The sequence below is a fragment of the Phacochoerus africanus genome, chromosome 9, assembly GCF_016906955.1.
Source record: "Phacochoerus africanus isolate WHEZ1 chromosome 9, ROS_Pafr_v1, whole genome shotgun sequence".
Lineage (NCBI taxonomy): Eukaryota > Metazoa > Chordata > Mammalia > Artiodactyla > Suidae > Phacochoerus > Phacochoerus africanus.
The window spans coordinates 60,431,905-60,446,249 of record NC_062552.1 but is presented as its reverse complement, the minus strand read 5'-3'; the positions used below and the strand labels follow the sequence as shown (position 1 = coordinate 60,446,249).

The 14,345-nt window shown below is 51.8% G+C and overlaps 1 protein-coding gene across 9 annotated transcripts in view; it reads left to right on the top strand.

Annotated features, from left to right (window-relative positions):
• The window catches only part of CCDC33 (coiled-coil domain containing 33), a 32,218-nt gene that overhangs the window by 15,272 nt on the left and 2,601 nt on the right, over positions 1-14,345 (top strand). For 3 of the 9 annotated variants that reach the window (XM_047795362.1, XM_047795364.1, XM_047795363.1), the window contains exons 2-8: positions 8,053-8,212; positions 8,447-8,535; positions 8,725-8,856; positions 8,952-9,042; positions 10,042-10,208; positions 10,559-10,654; positions 11,230-11,316. In XM_047795362.1, the coding sequence (XP_047651318.1) occupies positions 8,053-8,212; positions 8,447-8,535; positions 8,725-8,856; positions 8,952-9,042; positions 10,042-10,208; positions 10,559-10,654; positions 11,230-11,316 (822 nt within the window). Of the gene's footprint in view, positions 1-827; positions 1,488-8,052; positions 8,213-8,446; positions 8,536-8,724; positions 8,857-8,951; positions 9,043-10,041; positions 10,209-10,558; positions 10,655-11,229; positions 11,317-14,345 lie in introns of those variants that run through there. The other 6 variants (XM_047795358.1, XM_047795357.1, XM_047795356.1 and 3 more) reach the window with 6 other exon arrangements.

The window sequence follows — 14,345 nt, the reverse complement described above, 5'->3', positions numbered from 1 at the left end:
ACTGGCCTTCATGGCCGTCTTGCATCTGCTCTGCCACCCCTCCAGCCATACCCCTGCTTCCCCTTGCGACACCTTGCTCTCGCCTGCTTTTCTCCTCATCACACACTTGCCCCCCTGCCTTTGCCGCAGCACCTCCTCTGCCTGGGGTGCCCTCTCTGCATACCCAGGTATCACCTACTCACTGCCAAGAGTCAGCTCAGATGATCACTTCCTCCAGGAAGCCTTCCTGGTCCCCCAGGCCAGGTTAAACTGCACCTTCTCTGAGTTGCCCTCTGTCCCAGGCACTTCCTGCCCTCTCCTCAGTGTAGTGAGGAGCCCGCTGAAGGCAGGGACAGTCTGGGCTCCGTGGCCTCAGCCTGGCGCAGACATGGCACTCAGCAAGTGTTTGTGGATTGGGTATTTACTGAGCTCCTCCCAGTCTAGGCTTTGTAGCTGAGTTTCGGTGACCTTGGGCACACTGCTTGCTGTCTTCTAGCTCGGCTTCTCTATCTGAACGATGACGGTATAAGGGCTCTTCTGGTCAACATAGTTGGTAGTAGCCACAGGTATATTTGAACATCTGCACCTGGTTAATGTGCCTCTGATTCCATCATAAGAACTTATTTGGGAGCAGAGAGGCAAGCATTGCCCTCTTCAGGCTTTTATGAAAGATAAGCACCATGTCTCCCCCTTAATTAAAGGTAAGGGGGGCAAGATATATGCTGGGCCTCAGTTTCTGCAAAATGGGATCAGTAAGATAATCTTACCTTCTGGACTTGGTCCCCAGGGCTACTGTATGAATAATTTTTTAAAAAGCACCCAAAAGGTAGTACAAAGATAGGAGGTAGCATCTCCAGGCATCCTATATGCCAGGGCTGGGCTAGCCCTTCTCACACTCCTTGACTGCACAGCCACCCCTCGAGATAGGGTTATTTTCCCATTCCACAGATGAGGACACTGAGGCCCAGAGCATAGTTACTACCCTTCCAGAGCCAGTGAGGAGTTATTAGTGCAGCAAAAGCTGCCAGCACCCAGTAGCAGGGGAGTGATTTGAACCCAAAGCCATCTGATGCTTCTCACCTCCACTGGCTCTGGGAGCTGGGGTCCTGGTGGGGTGTCAGTGGGTTGAGGGGGTTACAGTGGGCACTCAGGGTAAGGCATGGGATGGGAGTCCAGTGTCCCTAGAGGAAGTGCTAGCCCAGGGAGGAGAGCGGGAAGGGGCTGACATCCCACTCACAGCTCACATCAGAACAGGGAGCGGGGGAGGGGAAGCACCACAGCAGGGATCTGGGTCATGGTGTCCTGTGTGTTCTCAAGGCTGGGCTGTGACGCAGAGCATGGCCCTGAGCGAGGAGCCCAGCCCAGGCTGTGGGGAGAGGTCAGGGCTGCAATCTACTGCTCAGCTGTGGCAGTGGGTGGAGCTGAGGAGGAAGGGTAGGCCCGCCAGGCTGCCTCTTCTCTGGGTCCCCTGGACAGAGGGTGCCAGCCAGGGTAGAGACCAAGGGAAGGTAAGCCAGGTTCCTCTCCATCCCTCCTGGGGAGATTTCGCTCTCAGAGAACAGCCAGCCTGGGGGTGGTGTAGGGGCCTCTGGAAAGTCTATAAGCTAATCTCCAATCTGGGGGGAGTCCCCAAGAACCCATCGACCATCTGGCTGAAGCAAGGCACCCCACTTCATCAGGAGCCATGCTCTGTCTCCTCCATTTATTTTGTCCATGCTCTGGATTCTTCTTCATTTGTCAAGAAGGGGTGTTAAGAACAGAACTTTGCTCACCCTCAGGACTGCAGAGTGATGAACAAGAGGGTATTAGAAAGGGTGAGCCCCTGGATGAGAAGAGTTGCTGATTAGACAGACCCATAGGATAGGCCAGGGCCAGCAGCCCCTTCCCCAGAATTCCCTCCATGCATTCACACTCAGGAGCACACACTATCAGTCCTCCTGCAATTGCAAATTACTGAGTGGACTCTAAAAGGGCAAAAGTTAGGTAGTGAGAGGTGTTCTTTGCAGATGGCTCAGGGTGAGGGAGATGTGAAGGGGGAAATAAGATTGTGCTGGAGGGGAAGGGTGGGGCCGAGGTACACGAGGGAGGGGATGCAAGAGCCCTTGAATACCAAGCCTCAAACTTTGCATCTGAGTTAATGGGGAGCTTGGGGGAAGCTGGTGCAAACCTCGGGAACACATTCTGAATCACAGTCCTGAAGATCTCAGCCCTCCACCTGCACACAGACTAAGATGTCCGGGACCCCAGCATCCAGTAGAGCTCTTGCCTGCCCAGGGCCTCTCTCTCCCCACCCCTACCTCAGGAAGGCCTCACTGAAGGAGAAGCTGGTAAACCAGCAATGGGATCAGTCCAGCTGTTTTCTTACTGTGCCAGACGGGCATGGGTGGGGACAGTGAGATGAAGCTACATGCCCATCTCTCCCATCACAGGGAGCCCCTGATGGCTCCTTGAGGGGCAGGCAGGGAATGCCCTTCTTCCATCTCCACCCAGGGCAGCCTTGGCCTCAGGGACAAAGGGGACCATGGGACCTTGGGACATCAGATGGACATTGGGGCCTGTGCAGACCACCTTCCTCATCAGTGCCTCTCAATATCTGTAGACAGATTCAGCTCAAAGTTAACCCAGGATCTCATTCTTCTTCCCTCTGGGTGAAGCCCCAGCCTCCCTCAGTCCAGTGAGTGCAAAGAGCACAGATTTTAGCACAGAGTCTGGATTCACAGGTTAGCCTCACATTTGCAGGTGATGTGACCTGAACCAATCTGAGTCTCATAGGCTGTTCTGAGGCATCATGTAGGCCCTCAACAAGGATCGGCGTGTGTGCCTGCTTGTTCTCAAGGGCCCTGCTGGGGAGGTGGAGTGGACCTGGCCAGCCCTCCAGGACAGGACTGGATAAGGCCTCCCAGGGTAGAGAGGCTTCAGTCAGTCCCAGAAGCACGGCCTCCCCAGAGCCTCCAAAGCTCAGGGCTGGGACGGAACCCACTATTGCTGAGGGCTGGGAGGGTCCCCAAAGGACTGCAATGTGGAGGCTTCCTATACTTGACCCAAACTTGAGCCAAGATTTCATTTACTTCTGAATTCAATAAATGTTTTTAACTTTTTAATGTGACGTGCAGCACCCATTCAGACAAATGCACAAATTATAAAGATTTCATGTGATGAACCATTACAAGGTGAACACACACATGGAACTCCCACAGGCCCTGCAGGTCAAGAGGTACGGCACTGCCGGCACTCCCCAAACTCCCTCACGCCTCCGGTCACCCACCTCCCCCAGGGGACCTGATACCCTGATTGCTAACTCTCTTAAGTGTGCCTGTAGAGTAGGTATTTTGTGTCTGCCTTCTTTTGCTCGCAATTAGTTGGAGAGATTCCTCCATGTGGTTTCACGTGGCCATCATTCACGCGTTGTATTGCATGACTGTCCCACCCCTCTGCACTTGTGTTATTGTGCTGGCCACTGGAGTTGTTTCCAGTTTGGAATGCTAATAATGCTGCTAGATGTGTTCTGACACCAGCTTCTTGATGCATTTGCACATGGGTCTTAGCTGGGGCTATACTCAGGAGTACAATTGCTAGATCATTAAGCTATGCCTGTGTCCCACTTGAATAGGTTCCCGTATCCAAGCAGTTCTCCAAAAGGATGATGATATTTTGTGTTCCCCTGGTGGTGACTAAGTGTTCTACTTGTTCTACATCGTCACCAACATTTGATGTGGTCAGGATTGTTTTGTTTTTGTTTTAGTCATTGTGGTGGGTGTATAGCAGTACCTCGTTGTGGTTTTAAATGATTAATGTGGGTGTCCACCAATTCAGATGTTTATTGGCTTATTTTGCTGAGGGCCATTTCAAATCTCTTGTCCATTATGCTGTTGCGTAGTTTGTTTTTCTCTTACTGATTTGTAGGAGTTGTTTTTATATCTGAATATGAATCCATCATTGGTGTGTTTGTTGCAAATATCTTCTCCCACTTTTCCTGCCCATCTCACCCCCTTGATGATGCCTTTTCATGTGTAAAATTTCTTCATTTAAGTGTACCCAACTTATCAATCCTTTCCATTCTGGTTTGTGCTTTTGTGTCATGTCCTGTTTTGAAAAACCTTTCCCTACCCTGAGTTCTTATCTTCTAGAAGCTTTATGGTTTTACCTTTAACATTTAGTTCTACAATCCATTTGGAATTTATTTTTACTTACGGCATGTGCTAGGGGTCAGATTTCCCCGTTCTCCACATAGGTATTAAACTGATGCAACACCATTTATTAAAATTACAATCCTTTCCCTGCCACCCTGTATTCCCATCCTTGTCATATTTTAAGGGTCCATATCTGTGTGGGTCTGTTTCAGTGCTCTCTCTTATTTTTCTTTGGCCTGCTTGTCAACCTTTGCCCTGATATCACACTGTCTTAATTACGGTAGCTTTATCATAAGTCTTGATAGCTGATAAAGCATCTCTTCCCACCTTTTCCTTTTCAAAAATTTGGCTAGGAGTTCTCATTGTGGCACAGCAGAAAGCAATCCGACTAGGAACCATGAGGTTGAGGGTTCGATCCCTGGCCTCACTCAGTGGGCTAAAGATCTGGTATTGCAGTGAGCTGTGGTGTAGGTCACATAGGTGGCTAGGATCCTGCATTGCTCTGGCTGTGGTGTAGGCCGGCAGCTGTAGCTCCGATCAGACCCTTAGCCTGGGAACCTCCATATGCTGCGGGTGCGGCCCTAGAAAGACAAAAAGACAAAAAAAAAATTTGGGCTATACTTGCTTTTTCTGTTTCTCATAGAATCAGCTCATGTATTTCTACACATATACACAGCGCTTTATGATTTTAATTGGAAATGTGTTGAATCTATATATTCAATTTAGGGGAGAACTAACTCTGAATGTTGCATCTTTCAATCCATGAACATAGTGTTGTCCTCAGTATATTTAGGTTTAAATCATTTTTAGTTAGATGAATAATATATGGATACATTCTTAGTAAAAATGCAAAAGATAGAGATGATCCAAGTGTTCTTTTCTCTTCCCAAGCTGAGCAGTAGCCACTGTTACTATACATCCATATGAATGCACACATGCACACACATGCCAGTAATGGAGGGGTCATATTAATTTGCCACCTTTTAACCTTTAACAGTAGGGTGTGACAGAGTTCCCTGGTGGCTCAATGGACTAAGGATCCAGTGTTGTCACTGCTGTGGCTTGGGTTACTGCCGTGGCACAGGTTTTATCCCTGGCCCAGGAATTTCCACATGCTGCAGGTGTGGCCCAAAACAACAACAGAGTGGACATCTTGAAATCTAGCTCATTCTTTGTAACTACCGCCTGTGTCCAGAGACTGAGCATGCCCTGGAATAAGACCACAGACTGCACATCATGGAGCATCCTTGAATATGTTTTCTTGGATGAGTGTGCTCCTTTAAAAGATAACCCTGGAGTTCCCATTGTGGCTCAATGGTTAACAAATCCGACTAGGAACCATGAGGTTGCGGGTTCGATCCCTGGCCTTGCTCAGTGGGTTAAGGATCTGGCGTTGCCGTGAGCTGTGGTGTAGGTTGCAGACGCGGCTCAGATCCCGTGTTGCTGTGGCTGTGGTGTAGGCCGGTGGGTACAGCTCCAATTCGACCCCTAGCCTGGGAATCTCCATATGCTGCAGGAGTGGCCCAAGAAGTAGCAAAAAGACAAATTAAAAAAAAAAAAAAAAAAGATAACCCTAAAGCAAAGAGGCTCATTTGACTGTAATTCTTCAAAGCAGACCTAATAAGAGCCTGACCTAGGCTAAGGAGGGAAAGGAGAGATGAATTTTCTTTTCTAAAATATCATGTTCTTCCTCTTGACAGTCTACTGGGCCTCCCAAACCCCTGTTCATCTTGGGGCTTCTATAAATTGAAGATGCAGAGCACAGCAGAGGAGTGAGCAGGGGAAGCCAAGGTGAGGGTAGCAAGGAGGAAGAAGAGATCTGACCTGTTGATTAGAGCAGCCACTAGAACAGAAATGGAGTAGGATGAGAACAGCTGCCTCCCAGTCACGCCTGCCCTGGGCAGCGCCCTGCACCACACACACTGACTCTGAGCTTCCAGTAGCTCCATGCTCCTCCTGTAAGGTGAATCTGAGGCTCAGAAAGGTGAAGGGGCCTGTCCAGGTTCACTCAGTGAGTCAGTGGCCAAGCCCTGTGTGTGTTCAGTCTCTGGGCTGAGGGTCCTAGTTAATGAAGCTGTCTGAGGGCACCAGATGGACAGATCTGGGGGATCCAAGACTGGAAACTTGACTGAGGCAGGTGCTAGGGAAATGCGCCCAGCACTGGCACTGTTTACAGGGAGTCCAGCCAGAAGGCTAGACAGCAGCAGGTGACAAGTGGTGTCTGATGAGCCCCTGCTGTGTGGAAACCCCTCCCCAGGAAGCCAGTGGCCCACCATGCAGCAGGTTGGAGGCAGTGGCTGGGAGCCAGGCCACACCCCCAGTCAGCGTGGGGCACAGGTGGTAGTTGGGGACAGAACTCTGTTTTCTGAGGACTTGGGAGCCCCTTCCTGGCTGAACCTAGGAGCCCCCCACCCCCACAGGCAAGGCCTCCACAGCCTCAGGAAGGCCACAAGCCTTCAGCACTTAGCAAACTTCCACTGGCCCTTCTTCCCTCCTCCCACTCCTCCCCCAACCTAGCTGTCACCTCTTCCCCTTCTATGGACATTTCTGGCTTCACATGGTGGGTCCCTCTTTTATATTTTGTTGTACTGTTGATACTGAAGAAACTCCTTTTATGAGTTCCCGTCGTGGCACAGTGGTTAATGCATCCAACTAGGAACCATGAGGTTGTGGGTTCGATCCCTGGCCTTGCTCAGTGGGTTAAGGATCCGACATTGCCGTGAGCTGTGGTGTAGATCGCAGATGTGGCTCAGATCTCACTTTGCTGTGGCTCTGGCGTAGACCAGTGGCTACACCTCTTGATTAGACCCCTAGCCTGGGAACCTCCGTATGCCATAGGTGTAGCCCTGGAAAAGACAAAAAGACAAAAACAAACGAACCAAAAAAACCCTCCTTTTACAAAGAAAGAAAGAAAGAAACTCCCTTTATAAATAATAGTAGGGGATTTCTAATTCTAAAAAAATGCATGTAAATATAGCTTATTCTCTTGTGCATAAACAAGGGCAGACATGATTTTTTTTCCCAAATTGAGATCATACTGATAATTCTTTTAAGTAACCTGCTTTCATCACTTCTCAACATAGTGTGAAGTTCCCACATATGAGGCACCATGCAGGATTGTACAGCACTTAAAAATGTATACTCAAGCGCCAGCAGCCCTGGATTTCAGACCCTGACTCTGCCACTCATTAGTTTTGTGGCTAAGCAAAAGCTACTTACCTCTCTAGACCTTGGCTTCCTTGTCAGTAAAAGGTGGATGGTAACATCACCCACCCTCATAGGCCCTCCAGGGGCCTAACCTGGAACATAGCAAATGCTCAGTGAACACCAGATATTACTATTATTGATACTCTTAATGTAATGACAGAGCCCAGCATCCTGGCCTCACCCTAGATCCTAGTTTGACCCCAAGTACTTATCTGGGCCTCCTAGGTTTACCCTGTGTCCCTTCACGACCCTGGGCTGGTTGGGAGGCTAGTGCCTAGGATCAGCTCCCAAATGGCATTCAGTAGGATTTTTGAGAGATTCTTCCCTGGGTTCCTCAGTGACATGAAGAAGAAAGATTAGAGAAGGGAGAAAGGAGAAGATGGAGAAATGGAGAAGCCAGGCCCTAGAAACCTAGTCCCAGAGACTTTCCAGTCTCTGTCATTCATGCATTTCCTCACCTGGTATCTGAGCCCTGGATCCCCATCTAGTTGGCATCCTGGGAAAAGTCGTAGCCCCCAGGAGAGTACATTTGCTTGGCTACTCTCACGTGGCCAGGAGGGGCGAAGACCCAGTCATGACCATCCCTTCAAGGAATTGCTAAGACTTGAGGGCATGGCTTGGGGTTCTCTCTGTTCTTTGGCCTCAGGAGTGACCTACTGACTTCCAAATGGGTGTAGATGTTGGGTGGGGGCTCCAGTGAGACTAGAGGCTCAGCCCTGAGCTCTGGGGTCCACAGGAGATGAACAACTACCGGAGGGCCATGAAGAAGATGGCAGAGGACATCCTGCTACTGCAGAAACAGATCAGCATCCTAGAGGCAGAGAACCACATGCTGAGGAGCCAGCTGACCCAGGAGGAAGAAGAAGAGGACAATACCAACAAGGCCCAGAACTTGGGTGAGGGCATGTAGGCCACCAGGGGAACAGGGTGGTGGAAGCCTTTCCTACGTGTGCACACGGCTAGACACAGGCTTGTAGGAGCCTGGCTAGATCCTCTCCAGGATGGGAAACTGAGAGTCCAGTCCTGTCTCAAGCCCCACAGCTGAGAGACAGCTGCTCCCCACCCTCTAACTATGCCGATTTGAGCTGGGAGGTGCCTCCTCCCTGAGCCAGTGCCTCTACCACCACCAGCATCCATGAAGAAGAAACTGCTGCTAAGTGAGCTGGACAAGAAGAAGCTGAGGGACAAGGTGCAGCATTTGCAGAATGAGCTGATTCGAGTGAGCTGGGGCTTGTGGGGAAGGGAGCTTGGGGGGAGTGTCTGGAGAAATGTCTGGGAGTAAAAGGGACAGGGACATAGAGGGCAGGGGACCAGCTCAGTGGAGGACTGAGCAGAGGGGCCAGGGGTAGACCATCAGGGCCAAGGGCACCCCTGCTTTCCCTCCTTCCCCCACCTCCCCTACCATCAGAAGAATGATCGAGAAAAGGAGCTGCTCCTCCTGCACCAGGCTCAGCAGCCACAGTCAGCACTGCTGAAGCAATACCAGGACAAGCTGCAGAAGATGAAGGCTCTGGAGGAGACCGTGAGGCATCAGGAGAAGGCAGGTGCCAGAAGGGTCAGGCTGCCCAGGCCCAGCCACAGATGGGAAGATGAGAAGCCCCCAGGCCAGCCCAGTCCCTGTGCTCTGCCCTCCAGGTGATCAAGAAGATGGAGCAGGTGCTGGAGGACAGGCTGCGGGATAGGAATGAGCCGCTGCAGAAGAGACTGCAGGGAAAACCCAACATGGGTAAGTCTGCTCTCAGGCCTTTGTCCCGTCCCTGGAGGCCCTGCTTTCCTGGAGCCTTTCAGTTTCAGGAGCATCTTCAAATGGCAGCAAAGGGTGCTAGTTTCCCCCTCAGTCAGGCACTGAGCACTTCCAGAGGTCCCCCGAGCTCCCTTCTCCTACCAGGGAGCCCCTCAGAACACATAGGGACACAGTCAGTATATGAGCCACTCTCAGAAGAGTCTCCGACCTTCCAGGAGAGGCCAGGAGACGCAAGTGAGCAGAGATGGGCTACACGCAAAAAGGGGCTGTCTGGGTCGGCAGTTTGCAATTTCTTACCCTTCAAATTATTTGCTCATCCCTGCATATCTTGAAAGAATCTGCTTCTATAAAACAAACAAAAAATATTTTGGTTACATCAATGACTTGTTTTCTCCACTGATATTAACCAAAGCCACCTGGAACTACCAATCATCGGTGGCTCGGATGAGCAGGAGAGAAACAGATCACTCCCTATCAGGCCAGCCCAAGCAGAGGATTTCCTGAAGCCCATCAGTGCCACCTCACCAGGGACCCCTGTGAGCCCCTGTGTCAGCCTTCACTATATGAGGGTGTTGGTGGGGGCCACTTTTTAAGGTCTTTAGAAAACAATGAAAGCTGGGCCACCTTTCAGGAATCCTGAGGTTGGGGTGAGCGATAAGAAAGCAATGGAGGGAGGGGAAACAGCCAGGCACAGTCCCAGAGAGTGATGTTGCTGGGCACCAGCGAAGGGACAAAAGATAGAGGCGAAGAGCTGAAACAGACCCAGGACAAATGTTGGGGGAGTGATGAAGGAGACTCTTCAGGTCAGATTCTAAAGAGCCCAGAACAATGGCCCAAGGAGGGTGGACCTTATCCCACTGGAGCCATTGAAGGCTTGGGAGCAGAGGGAGGACAGGATGAAGTAAAATCCTGAGGCAGATCGGGCCAGGGGCATGGAGGCAGAAAAGCCCTTCTCATGAACATCTGTGGCCACATTCACAGCCTTCCCCATGCTCTCAGCCTCTGGCCTTCCCCCGGCTCCTACGGGAGAGACCCTGCCTGTTGACCTTTACTCAGTGCTGCTGGCAGAAAACTCGAGGCTGCGGGCTGAACTGGACAAGAACCGCCACCAGTCGGCCCCCATCATTCTGCAGCAGCAGGCCCTGCCGGTAAGAGACATCAGCACAGGCTCGGAGCAGAATTCAAGTTGATGCCCAGAACTAGGAGCTAGGTTTCCCAGGGTCTCCAGTGTGACTGGAGTCTCCTGGGGTGTCTCCAGCTCGCAGGCCTTGTTTCTTTTTCCCTGGGGAACACATGTGAATCTGAACACTCTTACCCTCACCTAGCCTCCTGGGAGAGAAAGCAAGCCCCTAACTGGCCCTTGACCCTTGATTTCTGGCCCCTTTGCCACCTGGCTGGCCTGCAGTTGGGCTTCACATAGGCCTCTCAGAACTCCATTCTGGAGTGAAATTTTCCTGGGATTGGTACAGCCTTGGAGAGCCCTTTTCCCCCATCCCAGGTGGACCCTGGGGAGTTAGGAGCAAGAGGAGACCTGGCAGAGAGGCTGCAAGAGACAGATGGCCCAGGCCACTCCAAGGGCACCCTGCCCGCACAGGTAGGTGTCCCTGGCCCCTCTCTACTTCTGAGGCTGTGATAGGTGGCCCTGCTTTATGAAAACCCCCAAACAGGACATTTGGAATTACAGGAGAGGGGTGGGATTGGCACAGGAGAGTTTTTCTCTTCATCTCAGGACTCACAGAAGGTGAGTTCTATTTGAAAACACACCCGATGCGTGGACATCTGAGTGAAGTGGGGAGGACTAGGAAACCCTTGCTTTGCAAACAGATCCTTCATGGTACAAAAAGACACCCCCCCACACACCCCGTTCAAGATTCCTTTCTGTGCACTAACCTAATGCTACCTAATGCATTTGATGTTTGAAAATTGATGTGCAAAACTTTCATACACTCAAAATCTGTGGGGAGAATGGCTGTGAAAAAGGCACAAACCATACCAGGTCTGAAACTCCAGGAAGGGGGGTTGGCCCTGAGTCTGAGGCTCTGCTCTGAATGTGGAGCTGAATTTGCATCAGACCTGGCTGATTTCTCCCGCAGTGTCACCTGGTCTCCTGAGCTCACACAGCTGTAGCCCCAAGTTGGGACCATGGGTGAGTTTTTGCTTTTCTCACAGGATCTCCTTGCCAACAATTCAGACAAGTTTAACCTCCTGGCCAAGCTGGAGCGAGCTCAGAGCCGGATTCTTTCCCTGGAAAGCCAGGTATGTGAGGTTCAGGGGTCACACAGGCCAGAGAGCCTCACCACTCAGCCTGAGTAATCAGGCTCTGTGTTTGAGGAGGATCAGGGCTCCCTGTGTGACCAGGATCAGGGCTCGGCATGTAACCAGTGTCAGGGCTCCGAGTGTGAGGAGGGTCGGGGAATCGTATATCACTAGGTAAGGGCTCCAAGTATGAGAATGGTTCTGGCTCAGTGTGTGACAAGGTTTGGGGCTCAGTCTGTGGGGAGAGTCCCAGCTCAGTGTCTGAGGAGGCTCAGGGCTCTGTGTATAACAAAGACCAGGGCTTCCTTTTTGAGGGTTGGGGCCAAGTGTGAGGATGGATGGAGCTCTGTATGTGAAGAGGGTTGGGACTCAATGAGTTGGGAGGGTTGGGGCTCAGTTTGTGACCCCGTTCAGGGCTCCATAGGTGAGGAGGGTCTGGACTCTGTGTGTAAGGATGGTTCAGGCTCAGTGTGTGAAGAGTGTTGGCCTCAATGTTTGACTGGGGTTGTGGTTCAGTGTGTGTCTGGTATCAGAGCTCCGTCTGTGACCAGAGTCAGGGCTCCTGTAATCAGGAAGATGAGGAGCTTCCAAGCACTGTTTTTACAGCTTAGGGCTCCAGATGTGAAGAGGATCAGGGGCTCTGGGAGTGACTGGTCTGGGGACTCTTCATGGGAGGGGGCTCTGGGTTCAGTGTGAGGAAACAGGGCTCTGAGTTTGAGGAGGGTCAGGAACCTCGTGTAAGGATGGGTTCAGAACCAGTATGAGAAGAGAGATGGGGGCTCTGTAGTGACCAGGATCAGGCTCCCTGTGTCAGGAGGGTTTGGGTTCAAGCAGCTCCCAGGATCAGGGCTCCATGTGTGAGGAGGCTTGGGGTCTCCATGTGTGGGGATAATTCAGGCTCACTGTGTAAAGAGAGTTGGGGCTCAGTGAGTGAGGAGGTTCCAGGCTTCATTTTTACAGGATCAGGGCTCCATTGGTAATAGAGAGACAGGGCTCATGTAATCAGAAAGGTCACGGCTCCAGCAGGGAGGAGCATCATCGGGGCTAGGGTTTTATAGGGTTGAGGCTCTGGGTGTGAGGAGGACCCAGATCCTTGGGTGTGACCTGCTCAAGACTCAATGCGTCAGGAGGATCAAGTCCCCTTGTTTAAGGAAAGTGGGTTCCATATGTGTTCAGGGTCCAGACTTCACTGTGACCAGAGCGGAGCTCATATGTCAGGAAGGTCCAGACTCCATGTGGGAGGAGGGTCAGCCTCCATTATTACAGCGTCGGGGCTCCACCAGCCACCAGGGTCATGGCTAGGTGTTTGTGGAAGGGTTGGGTCTCCCTCTGAGAGAAAAGCCGGGCCTCAGAGTGTGAGAAGGGTCAGGGCTTCCTACTTAAGGAGCATCAGAGTCCTCGCTGATGGTTTGAACTCAGTTTTAAAGAGAGACAGGGTTAGGCCTCAGTCTCTGTCCACATTGGGGCTCTCCACGTGTGAGGAGGTCCGGGGTCTCTCTCATTGTGTGAGGGTAATTCAGGCTCAGCTTGTGGATGGTGTTGGGGCTCAGTGTGTGAGGAGATTCCAGGCTCCATGTTTTACAGGGTCAGGGCCCCGACTGTGTACAGTCCATGGTCAGGGCTCCTGTCGTCAGGAAGTTCCAGGCTCCGAGGGGGCGGAGCCTCGGGGCTCGGGTGTTTATAAGGTCGGGGCTTCAGCTGTGAAGTGGTTGGGCTCTGGGAGTGATCAGTTCGGGACTCAGCCTTTTGAGGCTGACAGAGACTCCTTTTTCAGGAGGGTGGGGCTCAGCCTGTGTTCAGGGTCCAGACTTCACTGTGACCAGGGTGTGGCTCTTGTGTCAGGGAGGTCCGGGCTCCCTGTGTGAGGAGGGTCAGGCTCCGTTTTTTCAGGGTGAAAAACTGTGCGAAGAGGGTGACGGCTCTGTGTTTGAGGCTGGTCGGGCTCCCTCTGTGAGGAGAGCAGGGACTTAGTGTGTGAGGAGGGTCGGGGCTTCCTGCTTGAGGAGCGTTGGGATCCTCACATGAAGCCCCGTGTGCGGACCAGAGTCGGGATTCCCCAAGTCGAAGGCGTGTGTGAGGAGAGTCGGGGCTCCCGTGTTACACAGTGGGTGTGGCTGTTTCAGGAAAGTCCAGGCTCCCTGTGTGAGGAAAGTCAGGCTCCGTTTTTAGAGGATCAGGGCTCCACAAGTCTCCAGGGTCATGGCTTAGTGTTTGTATTGGGGTTGGGTCCTCCTCTGTGAGGAAAGCTGGGACTCAGTGTGTCGGAAGCATCAGGGCTTCCTGCTTGAGGAGTGTTGGGATCCTGGCATCAGGATGGTTCAGGGTCATTACTAAAGAGGTCAAGGCTCCGTTTGTGACCAGAATTGGCATTTCTTGTTGGGGATCTATGTTTGAGGAGCATTGGGCTCTACTTTTACAGAGTGGTGTTCTGTGTGACCAAAGTGGGGACTCCTAGTGTGAGGAGCTTCGGGGCTCTGTTTGTGAGGAGGGTCTGGATTTTGTGTGTGAGGATGATTTGAGCTCAGTATTGCAGAGGTTTAAGGCTCATTTGTGGACAAGGGTTAGGGCTCAGTCTCTGTCCACTTCAGGGCCCAGTGGGTGAGGAGGAGGTTCCAAGCTCCATTTTTATAGTGTCAGGGTTCTGTCTATGTTCATGCTCCTAAAGCTCCGTTTGTGGACCAGGGTCAGAATTCCCATGTCGGGGTATGTGAGGAGAGACGGGGCTTCCATGTTACCAATTGGGATTCCATATGACCAGGGTCAGGGCTCCCAGAGTGAGGAGGAAGTTCGGGGCTCTGTTTGTGGGGAGACTCTGGACTTTGTGCCTGAGCGTGGTTGGAGCTTAGTATTGAAGAGAGTTGAGGTTTTGTTTGCAGATGGGGGTCAGGATTCCCTGTGTCAGAAGGATTGGGGCTCTGAGTTGTGAGGAGAATCCAGTCTCCCCTATTACAGAGTGGGGTTCTGTATCCAGGCTCAGAGCTCCCAGTGTGAGGAGATACGGAGCTCTGTTTGTGAGGAGGGCCCAGTAT